This window comes from Bufo bufo, chromosome 1 (assembly GCF_905171765.1).
Source record: "Bufo bufo chromosome 1, aBufBuf1.1, whole genome shotgun sequence".
In the NCBI taxonomy this organism is placed as follows: domain Eukaryota; kingdom Metazoa; phylum Chordata; class Amphibia; order Anura; family Bufonidae; genus Bufo; species Bufo bufo.
This window is the reverse complement of record NC_053389.1, coordinates 526,026,798-526,053,598: the sequence shown is the minus strand read 5'-3', so window position 1 is coordinate 526,053,598 and position 26,801 is coordinate 526,026,798. Positions and strand designations below refer to the sequence as shown.

The 26,801-nt window shown below is 42.7% G+C and overlaps 1 protein-coding gene across 1 annotated transcript in view; it reads left to right on the top strand.

The window, feature by feature from the left end:
* The first annotated feature begins 303 nt into the window (after nt 1–303).
* LOC120981927 (V-type proton ATPase subunit S1-like) overlaps nt 304–26,801 on the top strand; it is a 122,697-nt gene continuing 96,199 nt past the window's right edge. The window contains exon 1 of the mRNA XM_040411730.1: nt 304–430. Coding sequence (XP_040267664.1) covers nt 333–430 — 98 coding nt within the window. The 5' untranslated portion in view covers nt 304–332. The remainder of the gene's footprint in view (nt 431–26,801) is intronic.

The window sequence follows — 26,801 nt, the reverse complement described above, 5'->3', positions numbered from 1 at the left end:
TGTATTTCTGATTGGGTTGCACAACTAAAGCAAATTTATCAGTGCTTAAGTTTGTAGGATTACATGCTATATAAATGAGTAAAATAAATCGGATTTTGGAAAATTCCCTCTTTTGTGCATCATTTACTGTACCTTTTCTGTGGGCCTACAGAAAACAAACCAGGGGCTGGTCTATTCACTGTATATACTGTACACGCTGCCTCTTGTTTACTCAAAACAGCAGGCACCCTGTCTTGGTACTAACCAGAAATTGTGGCCAGAACTGGTTTTCTTCTTTTGTATGGCTTACTTAGCAGTGTAGGATCATTCTTAGTTCACCTCCGCTTGCAGACATGCAGCTTCTTTCTGGCCTTTTTCTCCTGTTGTGCATCTGTGCTTCAGAAGTGAACTCTTTAAGCCACGTACCTGTCCTCCTATGGTCAACTGAAAGGTGAGTACTTCAGAGAGTACATTACTGTATGAGGGGTGTAAAATGATCTAAATATGATCAAATTTCAGCTATCCCAGTCCCAGTAGTGTTAATACAAGGACCATCAAGGGTATGGACACATCTAACAAGATTGGTTTTGCCAGATTCCATTGCATGGTCAGGGGATGGTCATGGGGCTTCTGGATGGTCAGGAGATTCATGCTTGTCATCTTTCATATTTTTCATTATACCATGTGAGGTTCCACGGATTTCTTAATCAAGATATTGTTCTGTATGTCTTACTGCATGCCAAGATATGATGTAATTTCTTAGATATGTTTAAAGAAGGAAGTCTGCAAAAGGTAGACTAATGGATAAATCCCAAATTTATTTTTGTGCACAAAGATTTTTCAGGCTTTTCTGTAAAAGCTCTTCATTGTACATACTCCTACATCCCCATGTAATTTATTATTGCAAGTACCAGATTAGAAATTCACTTTCCACACTGCCTTGTATGTGCCGTGGTAAATGAGGGTTCTTATTCAAAAGCAGAACCTTTTATACAAGAAGGAGATCTTGTTTTTTAAGAGGTGAACTCTGATCACTAATAATAATTTCAATGTGCATTCTTCATAATCTCAGCTAATGAAATGAAACGTGTTGTGCAGCTATAATGCTTATGAGTTATTATATTACAGAATAGTCAGTGAAGTCCTTCAGATGAGTCTGAACTAGACTTGGCTAAAAAAAGACTGGAAAACACAAGGGCATATCAATGATTTTATTAGTGGCAAAAAAAGTTGCAAATTATGACACACGCCATATTGGCAGCATAATTGGTGATTTCATATTTCTCTCCACTTTTCAAAACTGGGCTTAAGCTAGTTTCACACTTGTGGCAGGGAACGCCAGCAGACTCTTTCAGTAGATAACAACCTGCCGGAGTTCTCCAGATTCTGCATTGTCAGATACTACCACCTTTCCACGGATCCCATTGACTACAATGGGGTCCTGCAGAGGTCCAGGCTCTACCCTGGTTTTGTCTGGCCAATTCCCTGCATTGTCTTCCAGACCTGCTGGCCAGAACACCTGCTGGATGAAAGATGCCTTAGGCCTCTTTCACACGACCGTATGGCTTTTTCAGTGTTTTGCGGTCCGTTTTAAACGGATCCGTTGTTCCGTTTTTTGTTTCCGTTGTGTTTCCGTTCCGTTTTTCCTTTCCGTTTTTCCGTATGGCATATACAGTATACAGTAATTTTATAGAAAAAATTGGGCTGGGCATAACATTTTCAATAGATGGTTCCGCAAAAAACGGAACGGATACGGAAGACATACGGATGCATTTCCGTATGCATTCCGTTTTTTTTTGCGGACCCATAGACTTTAATGGAGCCACGGAACGTGATTTGCGGCCAAATATAGGACATGTTCTATCTTTCAACGGATCGAAAAAACGGAAATACGGAAACGGAATGCATACGGAGTACATTCCGTTTTTTTTGCGGAACCATTGAAATGAATGGTTCCGTATATGGACCGTATACGGAACGCAAAAAACGGCCCGCAAAACGAAAAAAAAAAAAACGGTTGTGTGAAAGAGGCCTTAGAGGGATGGAGTGGGACCTCCGGCAGCCTGTCATCATTACTAATGATTAAGGATGTGTAGTTTGTCCGAAACACGTTTATAGTCGGGGTGCCATGATTAGTTGTATGTGCTTGCTGTACTCAAGAATAAAGGATCATCACAGCTTTTAAGAACGGTGCTGGGTTTTACTTTGTGGATTGCATTAAAGTGAATAGGCCTAAAGGGAGTCTGTCACCTCATTTTAGCTTATATAACTACTGCCATCGGATTGTTGTCAACATAAACAACATGTAAAACATTTCTATGCTTACCGTTGCTGTGCTTTTGTACCCCAGAAAACAAAGTTTGAAGTGATATGAAAATAAGGTGCCAAGTACCCAGTGGTGGTATCTAGTGCTGCTATCTAGGCCCTCTGCTCCTAACCAAACCTTGCTCGTCATTGACATCCCCTCTTCTCTGTACAACACTCCTCTGCTTTCACATGGCCACATTTCCTGGACCAACTTCTGTTTGTCTGACCCAAAGTCATTACATTGTGGTGATTTATGATGCTGTGAGTTCCTGCCCGACAGCAGGTCTACTGCAGAGTACTCACACGATGCTGTGGTCTCAGTCAATGGCAATTGTGTAACGTGTGTAAATCTGAAATGTTTGTGATTAAATATGTATTTCTACTGTCAGTAATCATTCTATCCAGATGTTTCTCACAAAGCGGCCGGCTTCTTGCCATCATTAAGGATAATAAAATACTGAAGCTCAAAACAAATTAAAATTCTCTCTTGTCAGCTACAGAACAGCAAGGTGTCCAGTATGAAACATATTACTCCCAGTTGAAGGGACCATCTGGTTATGTGTCCGGGTCTTTTCTGCTGATTGTGGAGCAGACTTATGAAAAATGTATGACACAGCATCTCATTCAGATGAATTTTTCATAAGCTTTCTGTACTGAAAGGAAACCCAAACTTTACTTGAATTTATTCTATAGAAGCTCACTTACTGTGAAAAAAAAAAATCATCTTAGACTGTGTGATGACAGGACTGGGAGTTCCTCAATATCGAGTTTACCTGATTTGTTGTTAACTGCAGTAAAATGATTAACAACTAACAATAACATAATATAACTATTATAACATAGCCAATGCAGCTGAAGGACTAGTACGGGTGAGCTTCAGCAATGTTTACTCCAATTCCATAAAAATATAGACAAGCCAAAAATGTCATAAACAATTCTGTATACAACTTCAGGGTTACTAGTGGTCTAGTAATAAGATTAGTGGCTTTAATATTTTGTATTTCCTAAATTTGTGGTCTTTAAGCGAACCATGTACTTACCCAACTAATAACCATAGATTTCACTGTTTCAAAGACAAGCCAACAATCACAGGGTCAAAAATCATATCATAGAACAAAATCCTCTATGACAAAACATTACTTTTATTCATACCATTTTAATGCATGCCATATGCCAGGGCTGGCCAACCTGCGGCTCTCCAGCTGTTGTAAAACTACAATTCCCACCATGCCTTGCTGTAAGCTGATAGTTGTAGACAGTCTGGGCATGCTGGGAGTTGTAGTTTTGCAACAGCTGGAGAGCCGCAGGTTGGCCATCCCTGCAATATGCAAATGGCAAAAAAAATGACAATCACAAAAACATATCTCAGTACATGATATGTGGTGACTAGCTGGAACACATGCCAGTACATTGTGATGCTTTGCACTTAGGTCTTCCGAAGAACCTACTGTACAGTCCTCAACAATGAAATTGCAACATCAACAAAAAACAGTCATGGGATTAAGGAAATCACAGGAAGGATATGCAAATGCTAAAAAGATGGAAACAAAATATTCAAAACGTCAATTTATTCAGTATTGAACATGCAGAAATACACGCACTTGCACATTTATATGCCTTGGCATACTATTAGTAAGGTTTTCAATGGCTGTGTGAGGAATGTGCTGCCACGCTGAATCCACTTGGGCACAGAAATCATCAAGATCCTTTGCAATTGCCAAACAATAACAAAACACGAATGGCGTCCGTGTGCATTCCGCAATTTGCGGAACGGCACGGACAGCCTTTAATATAACTGCCTATTCTTGTCCGCAAAGAGTGCTGTCTGCATTGAAGTGAATGGGTCCGCATCGGAGCCGCCAAAACTGTGGCTTGAATGCGGACCAAAACAACGGCCGTGTGCATGAGGCCTTAGTAAGTAGTAGTGTTCCAGTTAAAAGGATTCTTGATTATCTTTTGTACTATATAACTCTATGTTGTGCCACTCCTCTATCATTCCTACTAGAAATTTATAAAGAAATTGACAAATGGGTGTTACCAGTTGGAGGTGTTTCCCCGCACACTCTGACATTGTCCAGTGGCAGATGAGCAAAGACACACCCCTTTGACAAAGGGAATTGTAATGTCCAATTGTCAATTTATTAATGAATTTATAGTAGGAATAAAACTAGGTACATCACAACATACAGTTATGAGAAAGGATGTTCCAGAATTGTTATTACATGAGGAATGCAAGTAATTACTAAAACAAACATGTCAGGAGAAGTGACAGATCATCTTTAGGCCTCATGCACATGGCCGTTGTGTGGCCGTTTCGTGCATTGGGGACTGCAATTTGCAGTCCCCAATGCATGGGGCCCCATCCGTGCGGCAGCCGCGACAGATCCAGACCCATTCAATTTGAATGGGTCCGTGATCCGTCCGCACCGTAAAAAAATGAAACAAGTTCTATTTTTTCTATTCTTTGCGGTGCGGAGGCACGGACAGAAACACCACGGAAGCACTCTGTAGTGCTTCCGTGGGGTTCCGTGCCTCCGTTCTGCACCGCAGCAGTGAGCACACGGTCGGTGCCTGCATACTGTGGACCCGCTGTATGTGGGCTGCAATACAGCCACGGCTGGGCAACGGCCGTGTGCATGAGGCCTCAAAGGGAGTTTTCTGTCTAGATTTCAGGTGCAATTTAGACCCCATGCACATGACCGTATTTTTGGTGCAAAAAATGGGGATTGCATGCAGACCTATTCATTTCAATGAGGCCGGAAAAAATGCGCACAGCACATCATGTGCTGTCCGCATCCATACATCTGTAAAAAAATAAAAGATAGAACATGTCCATTCTTGTCCATTTTTTAACATTTTTAACATAGGGTGGGATGTGCAGAACAGGAAAATGCAGGACGCACATGGCTGGCAACTGTGTTTTGCAGATCTGCAATTTGCGGACCGTAAAACGGATATTATCTCACGGGCAAATGGCCTAAAACAAAATTTCAATAAATGAATGTGTATGAATGGAATGGATATTCAAAGCAATACTTTCTAGTAACTTCAGCCAGGTGGAATTTCACTTCAAAGCTAAACATTTGTCACCAGAGCAACTGCATTGTATTTTATGTTGGAAAAAGTTTATTTAATTTGTATAAATGGATTTGCAGATTTGAAATTTGGAGAAGTGCTTAAACCGGGAGGCTGTAGATTAGAACAGTCTGTATGCTAAAGTCCTTAAATCTGTTTATTACTTATTCATGTCTTGCTTAATATTGATATTGTGCCAGAGCATTTATTAAAAATCTCACTTCCTTATGACATGATCCTTTGTTCAAAAACAAAGAGGTTTCGTAAATGGGAAATTGTCCGTTTATGTAATAGTCTTCAGCCTCTGCTGGTTCCAGTCTGCTTTGTCTCAGTCATTACCAAGCAATGCTCATGTTGAATGTTAAAATGCTAAGACGATTGATTTTATAGAAAGAAAAAAAGCATGTTACAAAAACAGTATAAATATTTGATATGATCAGTGGGAGTCACCCCCCCCCTTACGGTGTTTACTCACTGTTAATGAGATTCCACAAAAGGTCAGGTTGGCACATCGAAGCCAGAGTAAGTAAATAAGGAAAAGAGAAAAAAATAAAAATAAAATATATATATATATATATATACACTGCTCAAAAAAATAAAGGGAACACTTAAACAACACAATGTAACTCCAAGTCAATCACACTTCTGTGAAATCAAACTGTCCACTTAGGAAGCAACACTGAGTGACAATCAATTTCACATGCTGTTGTGCAAATGGGATAGACAACAGGTGGAAATTATAGGCAATTAGCAAGACACCCCCAATAAAGGAGTGGTTCTGCAGGTGGTGACCACAGATCACTTCTCAGTTCCTATGCTTCCTGGCTGATGTTTTGGTCACTTTTGAATGCTGGCGGTGCTTTCACTCTAGTGGTAGCATGAGACGGAGTCTACAACCCACACAAGTGGCTCAGGTAGTGCAGCTTATCCAGGATGGCACATCAATGCGAGCTGTGGCAAGAAGGTTTGCTGTGTCTGTCAGCGTAGTGTCCAGAGCATGGAGGCGCTACCAGGAGACAGGCCAGTACATCAGGAGACGTGGAGGAGGCCGTAGGAGGCCAACAACCCAGCAGCAGGACCGCTACCTCCGCCTTTGTGCAAGGAGGAACAGGAGGAGCACTGCCAGAGCCCTGCAAAATGACCTCCAGCAGGCCACAAATGTGCATGTGTCTGCTCAAACGGTCAGAAACAGACTCCATGAGGGTGATATGAGGGCCCGACGTCCACAGGTGGGGGTTGTGCTTACAGCCCAACACCGTGCAGGACGTTTGGCATTTGCCAGAGAACACCAAGATTGGCAAATTCGCCACTGGCGCCCTGTGCTCTTCACAGATGAAAGCAGGTTCACACTGAGCACATGTGACAGACGTGGCAGAGTCTTGAGACGCCGTGGAGAACGTTCTGCTGCCTGCAACATCCTCCAGCATGACCGGTTTGGCATTGGGTCAGTAATGGTGTGGGGTGGCATTTCTTTGGAGGGCCGGGCAGCCCTCCATGTGCTCGCCAGCGGTAGCCTGACTGCCATTAGGTACCGAGATGAGATCCTCAGACCCCTCGCGAGACCATATGCTGGTGCGGTTGGCCCTGGGTTTCTCCTAATGCAAGACAATGCTAGACCTCATCTGGCTGGAGTGTGTCAGCAGTTCCTGCAAGGCGAAGGCATTGATGCTATGGACTGGCCCGCCCGTTCCCCAGACCTGAATCCAATTGAGCACATCTGGGACATCATGTCTTGCTCTATCCACCAACGTCACATTGCACCACAAACTGTCCAGGAGTTGGCAGATGCTTTTGTCCAGGTCTGGGAGGAGATCCCTCAGGAGACCGTCCGCCACCTCATCAGGAGCATGCACAGGCGTTGTAGGGAGGTCATACAGGCACGTGGAGGCCACACACACTACTGAGCCTTATTTTGACTTGTTTTAAGGACATTACATCAAAGTTGGATCAGCCTGTAGTGTGTTTTTCCACTTTAATTTTGATTATGACTCCAAATCCAGATCTCCATGGGTTGAAAAATTTGATTTCCATTTTTAAATTTTTGTGTGATTTTGTCGTCAGCACATTCAACTATGTAAAGAACAAAGTATTTCAGAAGAGTATTTAATTAACTCAGATCTAGGATGTGTTATTTTTGTGTTCCCTTTATTTTTTTGAGCAGTGTATATATACACTCACCTAAAGAATTATTAGGAACACCTGTTCTATTTCTCATGAATGCAATTATCTAGTCAACCAATTACATGGGAGTTGCTTCAATGCATTTAGGGGTGTGGTCCTGGTCAAGACAATCTCCTGAACTCCAAACTGAATGTCAGAATGGGAAAGAAAGGTGATTTAAGCAATTTTGAGCGTGGCATGGTTGTTGGTGCCAGATGGGCCGGTCTGAGTATTTCACAATCTGCTCAGTTACTGGGATTTTCACGCACAACCATTTCTAGGGTTTACAAAGAATGGTGTGAAAAGGGAAAAGCATCCAGTATGCGGCAGTCCTGTGGGCAAAAATGCCTTGTGGATGCTAGAGGTCAGAGGAGAATGGGCCGACTGATTCAAGCTGATAGAAGAGCAACGTTGACTGAAATAACCACTCGTTACAACCGAGGTATTCAGCAAAGCATTTGTGAAGCCACAACACGCACAACCTTGAGGCGGATGGGCTACAACAGCAGAAGACCCCACCGGGTACCACTCATCTCCACTACAAATAGGAAAAAGAGGCTACAATTTGCACAAGCTCACCAAAATTGGACTGTTGAAGACTGGAAAAATGTTGCCTGGTCTGATGAGTCTCGATTTCTGTTGAGACATTCAAATGGTAGAGTCCGAATTTGGCGTAAACAGAATGAGAACATGTATCCATCCTCTGATGGCTACTTCCAGCAGGATAATGCACCATGTCACAAAGCTCGAATCATTTCAAATTGGTTTCTTGAACATGACAATGAGTTCACTGTACTAAAATGGCCCCCACAGTCACCAGATCTCAACCCAACAGAGCATCTTTGGGATGTGTTGGAACGGGAGCTTCGTGCCCTGGATGTGCATCCCTCAAATCTCCATCAACTGCAAGATGCTATCCTATCAATATGGGCCAACATTTCTAAAGAATGCTATCAGCACCTTGTTGAATCAATGCCACGTAGAATTAAGGCAGTTCTGAAGGCAAAAGGGGGTCCAACACCGTATTAGTATGGTGTTCCTAATAATTCTTTAGGTGAGTATATATATAGTGCCATGAAAAAAGTTTTGTGCAGGTGTGGAAAAATTCTGCAAAGTAAGAATGCTTTCAAACATGGAAGTGTTATTAGTATATTTTTATCAATTAGCAAACTGCAAAGGGAATGAAGAGAAATCTAAATCAAATGAATAGTTGATGCGAGCCATGGCTGTGTAAGATCTTCTAAAATGGCCAGAGATTTTCCTGGCCTGCCGCAAGATGTCCTGGACCTGGGGTATTTGGCAACGAATCGCTGCACGACTAAGTTCAGGACGTGTGCCATGCATGGCACGTGTGTCATTTGGCCCTGTTTCAGCGCGCTCAGCAAATTGGCACCGTTGTCGCACACCACTTTACCAACTGTCAAATTAAGCAGGGTTAGCTACTGATCGGCCTGTGACCGCAGAGCTGAAAGCAGTGCAGGACCGGTGTGGCTCTTTGCTTCTAGGCACAACAGCCGCAGAACAGCATGGCAACGACTCATCTGGCATGTCGAATAGGTCCTGGGGAGCTTAATGGGTGCAGCGGAAGAGGCGGTAGCAGTGGAAAAGGAGTCAGCCGAGGAGTAGATGGAAGATGGAGTAGGAGGAGGAAAAGAAGAGGCAGGCCTGCATGCAATCCGTGGCGGTAACACCAAATCCACACAGGTGTCACGGGCTACATGCTTGACGGCTGTCAGAAGGTTTACCCAGTGGGCAGTAAAAGTTATGTACCTTCCCTGCCCGTGTATTCTAGACCACGTGTCTGTAATCAGATGTATCTTGGCATCGACACTGTGTGTCAGAGATATATTCAAGTGCCCTGAACGTGGCCATATAGCTCTGGGATGCCCTTCTGGGAGAAATATTTCCTTCCGGGAAATTTCCATTGAGGTGTGCAAATGGCCACAAATTTTCTAAAGGCCTCCGAGTCCACCAGTTTATATGGCAGTAGTTGGCGGGCTAGCAGTTCCGACAAGCTAGCAGTCAGCCATTTGGCAAGAGGGTTATCTGGCATCATCAACTTTTTACACTCGAACATTTGGGCCACGGAAGCCTGCCTTCTGCCAGATGAACGCGACGACGGCACGATGAAGGTGAAGTGGAGGACAAATGGGAGGAGAAGGAGAAGTAGAAGAGGCAGGACGTGGAGCGCCGGGAGTGTGGCTTTGTGGGTTCTGACTGTGTTGCTCCTAATGGACTCGGTGATGGGAGGCCAGATGCCTTCTTAAGGCGGTCATCCCTAGGTGAGTCTTGAGCTTACCACGACTTATGCGATGACAGCACAGGCTGCAGATGGCAACACTATTGTCAGCAGCTGACACTTTAAAAAAAGCCCACATTGCGGAGTCATGTGCCGGCGTCCTGGGAGCACAAGGTGCGACCGTGCATAGTGGATGGCTCGCTCCAGATACATTTACGGTTTGCATTTTGAGTCCGGTGCACTGCGAGTTCTGCCTGCTTCTCCTCCCTATGTGCTGCTCCGTCTCTCTCTGTGAACTCCCCTCCTCTTCCTCTCTTGTGGGCACCCACGTGACGTCCATTGACACGTCATCATCGTCATCTTCACCACCACTGACATTAGAGATCTCGGAGTAGTCAGCAACAGCGGGGACCACCCTCCTTTGGCTGATCTGGGTACTGTCGTCAGACCGCTCGGTGGCGGCTGTTGCTACCTCCTCTTCCTCATCCGATGCCAAGAATGGCTGCGCATCAGTAAGGTCTGGGAATGGATGGGAAAATAATTCCTCTGACTCGAGTGGAGGGGCTATGGTGGTGGTGGTGTCTTTGGGGGTGCACACAGTAGAGAGTGAGGAGGGTGCAGATACAGAGGATGAGGACGGTGCAGAAGCGGAAGGCTGAGTGAGCCACTCAACCAACTCTGGTGTGTCCTTTGACGTAATCACCCGCACATTCTCCAACTTCCCACTTAGGCTCCGGCCTGGTGCACCTGCCCGACCCCTACCACCCCTGCGGAGCAGCCTGTCATTTTCGAAATGACCCTGTACCAAAGTCCCTAGAGAAGAGCAGTATTTGTGGAAGCAGGTATATCGCAGGCCTCAATCAGTATTTGGTGGAAGCTGGTATATCAAACTCCTTAATCAGTATTTTGTGGAAGCAGCTGTATTGCAGGCCTCAATCAATATTTGGTGGAAGCAGGTATATCAATCCCCGTAATAAGTATTTTGTGGAAGCAGGTGTATCGCAGGCCTCAATCAATATTTGGTGGAAGCAGGTATATCAATTCCCTTAATCAGTATTTTGTAGAAGCATATATATCGCACCCCTCAACCAGTATTTTGCGGAAACAGGTATATAGAACCCCTTAATCAATATTTGGTGGAAGCAGGTGTATCGCTCCCCTCAATCAGTATTTTGTGGAAGCAGGTATATCACAGTCCTCAATCAATATTTGGAGGAAGCAGATATATCGCACCCCTCAATCTGTATTTTGGGGAAGCAGGTATATCAAACCCCTTAATCAGTATTTTACAGAAGCAGGCAACCATAGAACAATAAAACCGCTGCACTCTTCTTGTCTCTATACATCCTTTATTCCATCAAATTCATGCAACGTTTCGACCTAAGCGGTCTTTTTCAAGCCTTGAAAAAGACCGCTCAGGTCGAAACATTGCATGAATTTGATGGAATAAAGGATATATAGAGACAAGAAGAGTGCAGCGGTTCTATTGTTCTATGGTTGCCTACTTGGAGGGGCGCTACGGACTGGCGTCTAACACCGCATGCACCACCACATACAAGGCCAGTATACCCTTATGTGCTACTACACCTACTATACCGTTATTTTGCGGAAGCAGGTATATCGCAAGCCTCAATCAATATTTGGCGGAAGCAGGTATATTAATCCCCTTAATCAGTATTTTATGGAAGCAGGTATATAGAACCCCTTAATCAATAGTTGGTGGAGGCAGGTATGTCGCACACCTCAATCTGTATTTTGCGTAAGCAGGTATATCAAACTCCTTAATCAGTATTTTGTGGAAGCAGGTATATCGCACCTCTTAATCAGTATTTTGTGGAAGCAGGTATATCAAACCCCTTAATCAGTATTTTGTGGAAGCAGGTATATCAATCCTCTTAATCAGTATTTTGTGGAAGTAGGTATATCAAACCCCTTAATCAATATTTGGTGAAAGCAGGTGTATCGCAACCCTGAATCAGTATTTTGTGGAAGCAGGTGTATCGCAGGCCTCAATCAATATTTGGTGGAAGCAGGTATATCACACCCCTCAATCTGTATTTTGGGAAAGCAGGTATATCAAACCCCTAAATCAGTATTTTGCGGAAGCAGATATATCGCAGGCCTCAATCAATATTTGGTGGAAGCAGGTATATCAATCCCCTTAATCAGTATTTTGTGGAAGCAGGTCTATCGCAGGCCTCAATCAATATTTGGTGGAAGCAGGTATATAGAATTCTTAATCAATAATTGGTGGAAGCAGGTATGTCACAATCCTCAATCTGTATTTGGTGAAAGCAGGTATATCAAGTCCCTTAATCAGTATTTTGTGGAAGCAGGTATATCAATCCCCTTAATCAATATTTTGTGGAAGCAGGTATATAGAACCCCTCAATCAGTATTTTGTGGAAACAGGTGCATCGCAGGCCTCAATTAATATTTGGTTGAAGCAGGTATATCGCACCCCTCAATCTGTATTTTGGGGAAGCAGGTATATCAAACCCCTTAATCAGTATTTTGCGGAAGCAGGTATATCGAAAGCCTCAATCAATATTTGGCGGAAGCAGGTATATCAATCCCCTTAATCAGTATTTTGTGTGTAAGCAGGTCTATCGCAGACCTTAATCAATATTTTGTGGAAGCAGGTATATCAATCCCTTTAATCAGTATTTTATGGAAGCAGGTATATAGAACCCCTTAATCAATAGTTGGTGGAAGCAGTTATGTCGCACCCCTCAATCTGTATTTTGCGGAAGCAGGTATATCAAACTCCTTAATCAGTATTTTGTGGAAGCAGGTATATCGCACCTCTCAATCAGTATTTTGTGGAAGCAGGTATATCAAACTCCTTAATCAGTATTTTGTGGAAGCAGGTATATCAAACCCTTAATCAGTACTTTGTGGAAGCAGGTATATCAATCCTCTTAATCAGTATTTTGTGGAAGTAGGTATATAGAACCCCTTAATCAATATTTGGTGGAAGCAGGTGTATCGCAACCCTGAATCAGCATTTTGTGGAAGCAGGTGTATCGCAGGCCTCAATCAATATTTGGTAGAAACATGTATATCAATCCCCTTAATTAATATTTTGTGGAAGCAGCTATATAGAATTCTTAATCAATAATTGGTGGAAGCAGGTATGTCACAACCCTTAATCTGTATTTTGTGGAAGCAGGTATATCGCACTCCTCAATCAGTATTTTGCGGAAGCAGGTATATCAAACCCCTTAATCAGTATTTTGTGAAAGCAGGTATATCAATCCCCTTAATCAGTATTTTGTGGAAGCAGGTATATAGAACACCTTAATCAATATTTGGTGGAAGCAGGTATATCGCACCCCTCAATCAGTATTTTGTTGAAGCAGATATATAGAACCCCTTAATCAATATTTTGTGGAAGCAGGTATATCGCACCCCTCAATCAGTATTTTGTGGAAGAAGGTGTATCGCAGGCCTCAATCAATATTTGGTTGAAGCAGGTATATCGCACCCCTCAATCAGTATTTTGTGGAAACAGGTATATAGAACCCCTTAATCAATATTTTGTGGAAGCAGGTATATCGCACCCCTCAATCAGTATTTTGTTGAAGCAGATATATCGCACCACTCAATCTGTATTTTGTGGAAGCAGGTATATAGGACCCCTTAATCAATATTTGGTGGAAGCAGGTATATCAAACCCCTTAATCAGTATTTTGTGGAAGCAGGTGTATCACAGGCCTCAGTCAATATTTGGTGGAAGCAGGTATATTGCACCCCTCAATCAGTATTTTGTGGAAGCATATATTTTGCACCCCTCAATCTGTATTTTGTGGAAGCAGGTATGTAGAACCCCTTAATCAATATTTGGTGGAAGCAGTTATATCAATCCCCTTAATCAGTATTTTGTGGAAGCAGGTATATTGCACCTCTCAATCAGTATTTTGTGGAAGCAGGTATATCAAACCCCTTAGTCAATATTTTGTGGAAGCAGGTATATCAAACCCCTTAGTCAGTATTTTGTGGAAGTAGGTATATCGCACTCCTCAATCAGTATTTTGCGGAAGCAGGTATATCAAACCCCTTAATCAGTATTTTGTGAAAGCAGGTATATCAATCCCCTTAATCAGTATTTTGTGGAAGCAGGTATATAGAACCCCTCAATCTGTATTTTGTGGAAGCAGGTATATAGAACCCCTTAATCAATATTTGGTGGAAGCAGGTATATCGCACCCCTCAATCAATATTTTGTGGAAGCAGGTATATCAAATCTCTAATCAGTATTTTGTGGAAGCAGGTATATTGCACCCCTCAATCAGTTTTTTGGGGGCAACAGGTATTTCATACCCGTTGCAAATAGTTGTTCCAATAGCGCTTGTCCCTCTATATAACTGCGGTATCGCAGCAGAACCGCACACAACTGCTGCACAACACAAATGCACTATATATTTTCTATGTTAGAATGTATATTATAGGTATATCACACCCCTCAATCAGTTTTTCTGGGGGCAACAGGTATATCACACCAGTTGCAATTAGTTATTCCAACAGTGTTTGTCCCTTTATATAGCTGCGGTATTGCAGCACAACCGCACACAACGGCTTCACAATACAAATGCACTATAATATACTTTCTATGTTAGAAAGTATATTATATTTATATCACACCCCTTAGTATATCACACCTATCGATAGCACACCTATACCAGTCCTTAAAAGGTCTTTTGTGGCACTATTAGCTAGCATTTGGTGTCCCTAACAGTCTGTCCCTGCTCCACAAAGCAACCTCTCCCTACACTGGCAAAACACAGAATGTAAAATGGCTGCCAGATCGGGTTCTGTTATTGGGTGGGGATGTGTCCATTTGCTGAAACGTCTCAATTGGCTGTCCTATCCCACCTGATGGATGTGTCATGGTTCAAAGTTCAGCGCAATGCAAAAGAATATGGGGCATGTGAACATTGCCATATGTTCCCATGTTTGGCGAATCGCAAACGAGCAAAATTCACCACGAAACGACCGCCGGGTGAACTGCAAGGCGATCTCTCTAGAACGGTAGCATTATTCTTACACATTATGAAGATATTTGAAAGGATAGTGCTGAGTTGGCTTATAGAGTTGTGGGCACCAATGTGGATAATCTGCAGTTTGCACATAAACAATATATGGGCATTGATTATGCTGTATAGGGTATACTGCTACTTGGATGGCAGAGAAAACATTGGGAGACTTATTTTCTTCGACTTCTCAAATGCCTTCAACACAATCCAGCCTTGGCTTTTGTGTGGTAAACTAAGGAAACTGGGTGTTGTAATGGCACAGTCCAAAGTCCAGATCTAAACCCATCAGAAATGCTGTGGCAGGACCTTGAGAGAGCTCTGCTTACCAATGCCCACAACCTTCAATGAACTAAAGCAACGTTATGAAGAAGAGTGGGCCAGAATTCCTCTAGAACAATATGAGAGACTGATAAAGTTATTGCAGCTAAAAGTGGCTCTACAAGCTATTGATTCATGGGGTGTACTTAGTTTTTCACACATGGCTTTTCCATTTTGGCATTATTTTTTTGTTGAATAAGTAAGGGTACTTTAACACTTGCGTTTTTCTTTTCCGGCATACAGTTCCGTCCTAGGGGCTCTATATAGGAAAAGAACTGATCAGTTTTATCCCCATGCATTCTGAATGGAGAGCATTCCGTTCAGGATGCATCAGGATGTCTTCAGTTCAGTTTTTTTGACTGATCAGGCAAAGGATAAAACCACAGCATGCTACGGTTTTATCTCCGGCCAAAAAAAACGGAAGACTTGCCTGAATGCCAGATCCAGCATTTTTTTTCATAGGAATGTATTAGTGCCGGATCCGGCATTCAAAATACCGGAATGCCGGATCCATCCTTCTGGTCTGCGCATGTGCAGACCGGTAAAAATGTGGAAAAAAATCAAAATGGATCCGTTTGTCCGTATGACAAACGGACAGACGGATCCGTTCTTGCAGTCCATTTGTAAGATGGATCAAGATCCTGATCAGTCTTACAAATGCAATCAGTTGGCATACGTTTTGCTAGATTCCTCTGCCGCAAGTGTGAAAGTAGCCTAATGAAACGGTAAATATGTTTTGTGTGGTTGTTCATCTGAGGTTGTATTTACATTAACTTATTTTAAGGTCTTCTAAGATTTTTTAAAATGATGTCCTGATAACCATAGAATTCTACGTGGGTGTATTTATTGCATGACACCAAAAAGCAGACCAAATATTACAATTGACTTTGTCATGCTTTTTAGGCTATGTTCACACATCAAACAGCCTAATGTCGGTTGAGTTGCTGCAAGTGTTTCTTGTATGCAAAACAAAGAAAAGCAGAAGTGGTAGTCAACTGCCTAGCCCAGAGGTGCCTTTCACTTTACAGTGTCAACACATTTCCAGCAGTAGCAGTCAGACAGCACTACATGCAATAATAGAGATCATACAGAGGGATCGTACAAAGAGATCATACAGAAATATCGTACAGAGAGATCATACAGAGATGTTCTTCTGATGCAGAGAATGGAGTGCCAGAGCTCCACATCAGCCCAATTTGCTTTACTCCTTCACTCATGAGTGTCAAAACTCGAGACAAGAAGTATCATGTGGCAAGGCTTTTCATGGTGCTCTGTGGCTAGTACTCTTTGGGAGTAGCTGTAGTTAGTCCTGTTGGGGACATTAGTGCATTAGCACTATGGTGGAATTTATCATTAGGTTAATATTTGAAGTCAGCTTTTCTTGAGTCTGCATTGGCGTACTCTGCGCTAAATTTATCAAACATCGATTCTTATTTGTTAAATTTGTTGCATCTTTAAACCTAACACTTATTTGTCCAGAAATGGTACTCTAGATTTTTTTTTATTTTTTAAACCTCTGATCCTAACAGTCAGACCTCAACAAACATAATATTGATCCTAAGGGTAGGCCAACAATTTTACAAAGCTGGATAACGCCTTTAACATGCTTGATAAAGTAAGTATCTAATTTACGATCAAGAGTTGAAAAAATCTGAAACCAGACTAACATAAACATTTCAGAATTTTTCATGTCATTACATTATAAGTAGACCTTCATCATGCTTTAAGAAGCCTAATCTTGTGTAATGGAAATGTCATACAAACATTAACATGCCTATCTGGGATGGGTTTTATGGTGTCTTATAGCTTTGCACTGCAGTATTTGCAGTAGTTACCTTGAAGATAAACACAATGACAGTGATTATGTGATGCAATGTAATCCGATTAGAATTGCATTTATGTATGTTCAGCACGGTGTTGCTAATCACAGAAAAATACATTATGATCATGACAACATGAGGTGTAGGGGCATTGTTTTAGCTGTGTGAACCTGGTCTTACATGTTCTGGTTTATTGATGCAGTTATTTGAGCCAAAGCAGTGAGTAAATAAAAAATAAATGAGTCAGGGGGAGAATCAGGTTTTGCGACTTTTTAAATACCATTGCAACTAGATCTGGCTGCAAGTGGCGTTTTTATGCTGCCCGCGCCCATTTCCAAAATAAGGGGGTGGTGAGGGTGGAGAGTGAAACTGGCCTAAATGATAACTGAAATCTACGGCCCCTAAAGGCTTCAGTAGATTTAAATCTGGTGCACAGACTGCCGGAGGAGGCATTTAATTTTTGCATAAATTGAATGCCTCCTTCAGTAGTGAAGGGTCATGAAGTCCGGCGTAGCACACACCAGTCTTGATAAATCTGGGCCTCACTCTTTCTTTTATGATCTGTTCCTGGCTTTGAGATTTTGCGTAACATGTGGTCACACTGAGAAGACAAAAAAGCCTAGAGTACAGAGACATTAAGGCCCCTTTCACACGGGCGAGTATTCCGCGCGGATGAGATGCATGAGTTGAACGCATTGCACCCGCACTGAATACCGACCCATTCATTTCTATGGAGCTGTTCACATGAGCAGTGATTTTCACGCATCACTTATGCATTGCATGAAAATCGCAGCATGTTCTATATTCTGCGTTTTTTCACGCAACGCAGGCCCCATAGAAGTGAATGGGGTTGCGTGAAAATCGCAAGCATCCGCAAGCAAGTGCGGATGCGGTGCGATTTTCACGTACGGTTGCTAGGAGACGATCGGGATGGAGACCCGATCATTATTATTTTCCCTTATAACATGGTTATAAGGGAAAATAATAGCATTCTGAATACAGAATGCATAGTAAAACATTGCTGGAGGGGTTAAAAAAAATAAATAAATTTAACTCACCTTAGTCCACTTGATCGCGTAGCCCGGCATCTCCTTCTGTCTTCATCTGATCTCTGTGCAGCAATAGCACCTGTGGTGACGTCACTTCGGTCATCACATGATCTTTTACCATGGTGATGGATCATGTGATGACCGGAATGACGTCACCAAAGGTCCTGTTGCTGCACAGAGATCAGATGAAGACAGAAGGATATGCCGGGCTACGCGATCAAGTGGACTAAGGTGAGTTAAATTTTTTTAATTTTTTTTAACCCCTCCAGTGATGTTTTACTATGCATTCTGTATTCAGAATGCTATTATTTTCCCTTATAACCATGTTATAAGGGAAAATAATTCAATCTACAGAACACCGATCCCAAGCCCGAACTTCTGTGAAGAAGTTCGGGTTTGGGTACCAAACATGCGTGATTTTTCTCACGCGAGTGCAAAACGCAATGTTTTGCACTCGCGCAGAAAAATCGCGGGTGTTCCCGTAACGCACCCGCACCTTTTCCCGCAACGCCCGTCTGAAAGAGGCCTAAAGGGCTGCTTACCAAGTTGAAATACAAGAAAAATCAAGCATGACCTGCTCTGGAAGGTTTGTCTGTGGTCCAGTCTTCATGAACATCTGCAAGCAGCTGCAAAAAGCAGTTAAACATATATCAGATGCCCTGTGAAAGAGTATGGAAGCTGCAAAACTTCAGCAGCTTCTTACAAAACCTCCCAGCCTTTTTAACTTATAGAAACATAGAAACGTAGAATGTGTCGGCAGATAAGAACCATTTGGCCCATCTAGTCTGCCCAATATACTGAATACTATGGATAGCCCCTGGCCCTATCTTATATGAAGGATGGCCGTATGCTTATCCCATGCATGCCTAAACTCCTTCACTGTATTAACTTGCTCACTCCACTCCAGACAAGTTCATTTCACCCCATTAACCATTGAGAAAGTGGTCAGCAGTGCACAGGAGGAGGTGAGGACATGTAAGAAGGACCTTGGTGATGTCACCATGTGGGTGGACTTTCAGTGCTGTGCGTATGGGACAGGTTAGTGGTTTACCTCCATAACCTATAATCACATACTAGGAGTTGTAGTTCTTTCCTTCTCACTCCCTGCAATGTCCTCTGATAGCCCATAATAACATCCTAGAAATGCTGTGAGTTGTAGTTCTGTCCTTTTATATCCCTGTCCATGTAATGAATACAGATACCCCATAATAACAATCTGGACATGCTGGGAGTTGCAGTTATCTCCTCTTATTTCCGCTTATGAAATTCGTTCACACTTCGTTTGGTGGTAAAAGGTGAATTGCGTTATGGATTCAGTTACCACGGACCATAACGCAATTCTATGACGGAATGCATAACGTAATGCCTTTAGAGGCATTCCAGTATTCATTCCATCATAATAGAAGTCTATGGGCTGCAAAATGGATCTGTCCCGTTTCCGTTATGCAGGGGAGTCCTCCGCTGCATAACAGAAACGGGAGGATCCGTTTTGCAGCCCATAGACATGATGGAAGTTGTAGTTCTCTCCTCTTATACCCCTCTGCATATAATGTCCACTGATGCCCATAATAACAGCCTGGACATCCTGGGAGTTGTAGTTCTCTCCTTTTATATCCCTCTCCCTACAATGTCCACTCTTATCCCTTAATAACTACCTGACGGTAGGTTCACATGGAGAATTTTCAGCACAAAAAAAACACCTGATGCAGAATCCTCATTGCTTTTTTTGCATGCTCTTTCTCAGTGGAAATTCTAAACGGAGAATCTGTGCAAGAATGGACAGGACCCTTCTTTTTTCCACAGTGTGGGTTTTAAAACTGCAAGAGGGAAATAGAACTCCAAATGGTTTAACATGTGGATTCCCCTTGGAAACAATAAGGAAGCTCTGAATGCCTTTTTGGAACGGATTTTCGGAATCCATGTCCAAAATACTCAGTGTGAACCGAGCCTTACATGCTTCAGAAAAAGTGGGCTCACATTATGTTTTTGCCATCCATTTAACATATAAGTTCCTTCTGGGATTCGCTTCCCCACCTATACCTTGGTTGAACTTCATGTAACTATGTAACTAAGTTTAAAAATAAAAAGGATACAAAAGCGTGGCACACCATGCTTTTTATCTTGTAGTGTCTGGTAAAAAAAACTTATACGTTAACATATGTTTTTTTTTACAATAGAACTCTGGTGAACAGATGCCAATGTATGGCATCAGTCTGAGGCATCCGTTAACTTATAAGTTTTTTTAACAATAGAACTCTATGGAGACGGAAGCCACTGTATGGGATCTGTCAGAGGCATCCATTAACGCAGGGTTTCTCAACTCCGGTCCTCGGGACCCACCTACCTGTCAGGATTTGAGAATATCCCACAGAATGAATACCTGTGGTAAGTCCTGATGCATGGACACCAATTATATCACCTGCTCAATACTAAGAAAATCCTAAAAACATGACCGGCAGGTGGGCCCTGAGGACTGGAGCTGAGAAACCCTGCATTAACGTATACGTTTTTTGTATACGTTAAACGGATGGGAAAAAAGTAACGTGAACACACCCTAACGACTTCCACTAGAGAAGAAGCTCTGATAGATTTTTGACAGTTAGGGCTCATGCACACGAACGTATTTTCTTTCAATGTCCGTTCCATTTTTTTTTGCGGACCGTATGCGGAACCATTTATTTCAATGGGTCCGCAAAAAAAAACGGAAGTTACTCCATGTACATTCCGTTTCTGTATGTCCGTTCCGCAAAAGAATAGAACATGTCCTATTATTGTCCACATTACAGACAAGGATAGTACTGTTCTATTAGGGGCCAGCTGTTCTGTTCCGCAAAATACGGAATGCACACAGATGTCATCCGTATTTTCTGCGGGTCTGTGTTTTGCGGACAACAGAATACATATGGTCGCGTGCATGAGCCCCTAGGGAAAGTTTCTATCAGAACAGGAATTTTTTCCTTGTCGCTACAAACCTTTGCAATATTTGTATACACTGTATTTGAGTAAGGAGGAAGATTTAGTATTCTGTATTCCATTACATGGTTGTAACCAAATCTATTTTGTACTATTACTAAGGCCTCTTTCACACGAACGTGTGTCCCCTGTGGCCGTGCTGTGAACCGTAAATTGCAGTCGACAATGCACAGGCACCGCCCACGGGCCAGCCGCATGCGGATTGCGACCCCATTCACTTGACTTGGTTCCGCGAGCCCTCCGTTCCGCAAAAAGATAGATCAAGTTCCATCTTTCTGCGGAATGGAAGAACGGAACGGAACCCCATGGAAGCACTCTGTAGTGCTTTCGTTCCGTGGTTCTATTCCATTCCGCACACGCATCTCCGGATTTGCTAACCCATTCAAGTGAATAGGTCCATATCCGTGATGCTGAATGCACACGGCTGGTGGCTCATATTGCAGACCCGCCGTATGCGGACCGCAATTCGGCCACGTGGGACACATGGTTGTGTGAAAGAGGCCTAACTAGGAAATTCTTTCCAACAAAATGGCCACTCAGTGGGGCACATTTACAATAGTGTTTGCTCCTGTTTTTAGTCTAAAAAGTGCAGTTTCAGACAGTCTTATTTTTTTGTTGCATTTACTGGGCAAGGAGGATTTTGTGCCTCGTTCGACTGTTTTGATTTTTTAGACTAATTCCGAAGATTTCTAACTTTTGTGACTTTTTCCCGAACTATTTATGTAGGTGCGCCTTTTTTGCTTCTGAATTTGTCACAAAAACATTCTAATTTCTACTCCCCTCCAGGGCTGCTATACTTTTTTGTCTGTTTTCGGTGGTGAAGTGTGACTTTTTTTTGCATTTAAAGTCACACTTTTCTCGGGAGACGTGACTTTTCAACTTTTTTCATGCACAAATAAATTAGACCAGTCTAAGAGAATATAAACCTATCTAACTGAAAAACAAATACCAGAGGTCAGACTAATAAAAATACACCTAGTCTAATTCATCAACGACTGTGTGACTTTTAATAAATGTTCGGCGAAAGAAAGACAGACGAATGAAATACGCCCGTCTAATTTTATGACCAAAAAAAGATGAGCTTTATAAATGTGCCCCAATGTGTGTAAATAAGAGTAATCCAGACTACACCCAGCCTCCTTCTCCTAAACTTCTTGCCTCACATGCACTAGCATAAGACAGGGGAGAAGGCGGGGGAAAGGACAACAGTGCACTGATTTTCTGTTGTATTTTTCATGGTCTACAATTGTGATATCTAAAGGCTACTTTCACACTCGCGTTTGGTGCAGATCCGTCATGGATCTGCACAGACGGATCCGTTTAGATAATAGAAACGTCTGCATCCGTTCAGAACGGATCCGGTTGTATTATCTGTAACATAGCCAAGACGTATCCTTCTTGAACACCATTGAAAGTCAATGGAGGACGGATCCATTTTCTATTGTGCCAGATTGTGTCATAGAAAATGGATCCGTCCCCATTGACCTACATTGTGTGTCAGAACGGATCCGTTTGGCTCAGTTTCGTGAGACGGACACCAAAATGCTGCAAGCAGCGTTTGTGTCCGCCTCCAGAGCCGAATGGAGACTGATCGGAGGTAAAATGATGCATTCTGAGCGGATCATTTTCCATTCCGAATGCATTAGGGCAAAATTGATCCGTTTTGGACCGCTTGTGAGAGCCCATGATGGATTTAGCTAAATAAAAATGGCAATAAGCTAAAGTACACACGTTAAATCATTTTGCTTGAACATTCCTATTGTCCCCAGATGTCTGCTTTAAGAATTGGGCATGTATGTTTGATTTCATTGTGCTCAATCCTCTGTCTCCACATGAGATAAATGCTGTCAGAGTTGTCTGACAGTGGCTTTTTCTCTTTCCCAATATCAGTAAACAATTTGATCGGAGCATGCATATTTAAGGAGGAGTAAGGTCATACAGCTATCAGCATTTCATTTAGGCCTTTAGTTTAGTGCTCTTATTAAGAGAAACAAAATAAGAGTGTTGCAGGTTTGATACCTTTTAATGGCTAATAAAAATAGAAGTAATGATGTTACATAGCGAGCTTTCCAGACCTCATCAGGCGTACTACAAGAATATATGAAGAAACAGCAATATATATATACAATAAGAACAGAGACATATAGGGGGGGGGGGGGGAAGAATGAATGGACATTTGAAAAACAACAGAACAACATATCAAAGATCTTGAGAATGAGTCCTTAATTATCTTACAGATAAGGGGCGTGAAAGTTTTATGGTCTCTAAATTGATGTTCCCTTACGTCCTCAACAGCAGCACAGATGGGGTTAACTGCCCCTGTGGACTGGTAGGACCGGCGGAATTTTAATGAGCCCAAGAACCAATAAACGATCTTCAGCTCCCTGAAAGGGAGGAGATCACCCCCCAGCCCACCGTGTTTTTTTCTGTCCTCTGGACAGGTGGACTGGCGTGTCGCTCCCTCTCTGGGAGCTGAAGATTGCTTAGGGGTTCTTTTCCCCTCCTTAAGCTTAGCTCGCTTTCTATGGATCTCAGTGCCTTTATTTTAGGCCTGATCATGGCGATTTCGGTCTGGGGTACCGTCGGGGAGGGGGGCGTCCCCTCCCCTCTTCTCTCATCATCTGTAGACGGTGCTCCGTCCCTCCGTTACCGCATGTGTGCGGCGCTATGGGCGCCGCCATTTTCCGGAAGTGACACGCCCTAGGTGCGCTACGTCACTTCCGGTTTTCCGAAGCGTTGCGGTGATGTATAAAACTCACCTTTCTTTTAAACTGGCTCCCTAGAAGGACATCCTGGACTTAGGATTAGTCTGGGGAGACAATTTTCGTATAGGTAGAGCCAGTATAGGCTCTGGTTTTTCTACAAGGAGGCCATTATGGAAGCTTTCGTCTCCCAATCCTTAGATCCTCCTGAGTTTGTGAGGGCCCATTCTACTAGGGCGGTCTCCTCCTCGGTTGCGGAGAGAAGACTCCTCCCCTTAGAGTTGATCTGTAAGGCGGCCTCCTGGAGCTCTGAGTCAACCTTCATCTCCCATTATAGGATAGATGCTAGGATGGCAGAGTTTTCGGCTTTTGGGCAGACTGTTCTTAGTTCTGCCAGGCATGAGGACCCTCCCTACGGGATTCTTCTTGCTATCTCCCCATCTGTGCTGCTGTTGAGGACGTAAGGGAATCGTTAATTTCTAACGATAATTTGTTTTCCCTTAGTCCTAACAGCAGCACACAAATATCCCACCCTAAATACATTATGCTTGTTAAAAAGACGGTGGGCTGGGGGGTGATCTCCTCCCTTTCAGGGAGCTGAAGATCGTTTATTGGTTCTTGGGCTCATTAAAATTCCGCCGGTCCTACCAGTCCACAGGGGCAGTTAACCCCATCTGTGCTGCTGTTAGGACTAAGGGAAAACAAATTATCGTTAGAAATTAACGATTATCTCAGAGACCTGGTGCCCCGACTATATCTATAGAAGACTCTTGAGATCTTGTAGTGTGTCATAAATCCCGGGGACAAATTCAGTCCAGTATTCAAAGTGTCAAGCAGAGTTATAAATTTGTATTCCCAAATTCTTCTAGCTCTTTGGGATTTGAAGTTACCTTTTTAATATGAGAACTTTCATGTGTTCTTCATTGTGTCCTGAGATACAGAAATACTTAGCCACAGGAAAGTGTAGCTTCTTCTCTTTAATTGTGTGGCGGTGGGACCTTATCCTTGTATTGAGTTTCTGTCCTGTTTCTCCAATGTAGAGGCCTCCAACAGGACATTTAGTGCAGAGACTCAGATAAACAACATTAGATGTAGAACATGTGAATGTCCCAGGGATCTTATAGTCCTGCTGTGTGTTGGGGATCGGGATCTTATCTGTTGTCATTATATGGGAACAGGTTTTGCATCTTATATTATAATGTTTAAACAGTAAGTACATAAAATTTTCAATAGATGGTTCCGCAAAAACAAAACGGATACGGAAGACATACAGATGCATTCTGCATGCATTCCGTTTTTTTTTTGCAGAACCATTGACTTGAATGGAGCCACGGATCGTTATTTGCAGGCAATAATAGGACAAGTTCTATCTTTTAGCGGAACGTAAATACGGAAACGGAATGCATACGGATTACATTCAGTTTTTTTTGCGGAACCATTGAAATGAATGGTTTCCCATATGGTCCACAAACGCAATCCGCAAAAACGGAACGGAAACGGAAAAAAAAACCATTCGTGTGCAAGAGGACTTTCGGACACAGATAGTATTTTTCTTTTAGGGGCCAGCTGTTCCATTCCGCAAAATACGGAATGCACATGCAAATACATACGGTCGTGTGCAAGAGGCCTTACAGCTAGGTCTATGCCAGCTTTACACCTCCATTTGACCTTTGACTTCTAAAATTCATCATGTCTAATGCTAGACTGTTTACTCATTAATTTCATTTTTAACTTATTCTGGATTTATTCATTACAAATGTTATTAAACCACTGATTAACTAATAGCCTCGGAATCTAAGAATCAGCATAAGGCTTATTGCACACGACCGTATGGCTTTTTCAGTGTTTTGCGGTCCCTTTTTCACGGATCCGTTATTCCGTTTTTTGTTTCCGTTGTGTTTCCGTTTTTGTTCCGTTTTTCCGTTCCGTTTTTCCGTATGGCATATACAGTATACAGTAATTACATAGATAAAATTGGGCTGGGCATAACATTTTCAATACATGGTTCAGCAAAAAACGGAACGGAAACGGAAGACATACGGATGCATTTCCGTATGTGTTCCGTTTTTTTGCGGACCCATTGACTTGAATGGAGCCACGGACTGTGATTTGCGGGCAATAATAGGACATGTTCTATGTTAAAACGGAACGGAAATACGGAAACGGAATGCATACGGAGTACATTCCGTTTTTTTTGTGGAACCATTGAAATGAATGGTTCCGTATACGGACCGTATACGGAACGCAAAAAACGGCCAGTAAACGGGAAAAAAAAAACGTCCGTGTGCAATAGGCCTAAAATGGATGTCTAGACTACTAAAGCTATTGTACATACTGCTAGATTGCCAACGCTTAGGAGTAGTCCTCCTGTCCTTCCGTATTGGTCTCTTTTGTCATTTACCGCATTTGCTCATTTGACTGTTGTGTCTATGGGGCACATTTATCAAGCTTGCCTGGTTTTAGGTGTAAAATTAGACGGGTGTATTTCATTTGTCTGTCTTTCTTTTGCTGAGTATTTATTAAAAGTCGCACAGCAGTTGATGAATTAGATTAGGTGTATTGTTATTAGTCTGACCTCTGGTGGCTGTGTTTCAGTTAGACAAGTTTATATTCACTTAGGCCTCATTCACACATACGTGGACCGCGGTCCGTGAAAACCCGTCCTGCTGTGTGCACGAGCGCTCGGCGTCACTCGTATGATCTATACGAGTGTATTACTGTACAGCGGCGGTGGCATGAAGCACACAGCGTCATAGCAACCAATGACGGCAGGCAGGGTTTTCACGGACCGTGGTTCACGTATGTGTGAATGAGGTCTTAGACTGGTCTAATTTATTTGTGCATGAAAAAAGTTGCATCGTTGCGGAGAAAAGTCACAAGCCTTCCGGAAATTGCAACTTCACCACTGAACACAGATGAAAAATGAAGAAAGTATGCCCTGGAGTGGAGTCGACATTTGACTGTTTATGCAAAAATAAAATCAGGCACCAAAAAAGGCGCACTGGGCAAAATAGGTCGGAAAAGTTAGAAAACTACTGAATTAGGCTACATGCACACGAACGTTGTTTGTTTCCGTGTCCGTTCTGTTTTTTTTGCGGATAGGATGCAGACCCGTGTGCTGTCCGCATCAGTATGTCCGTTCC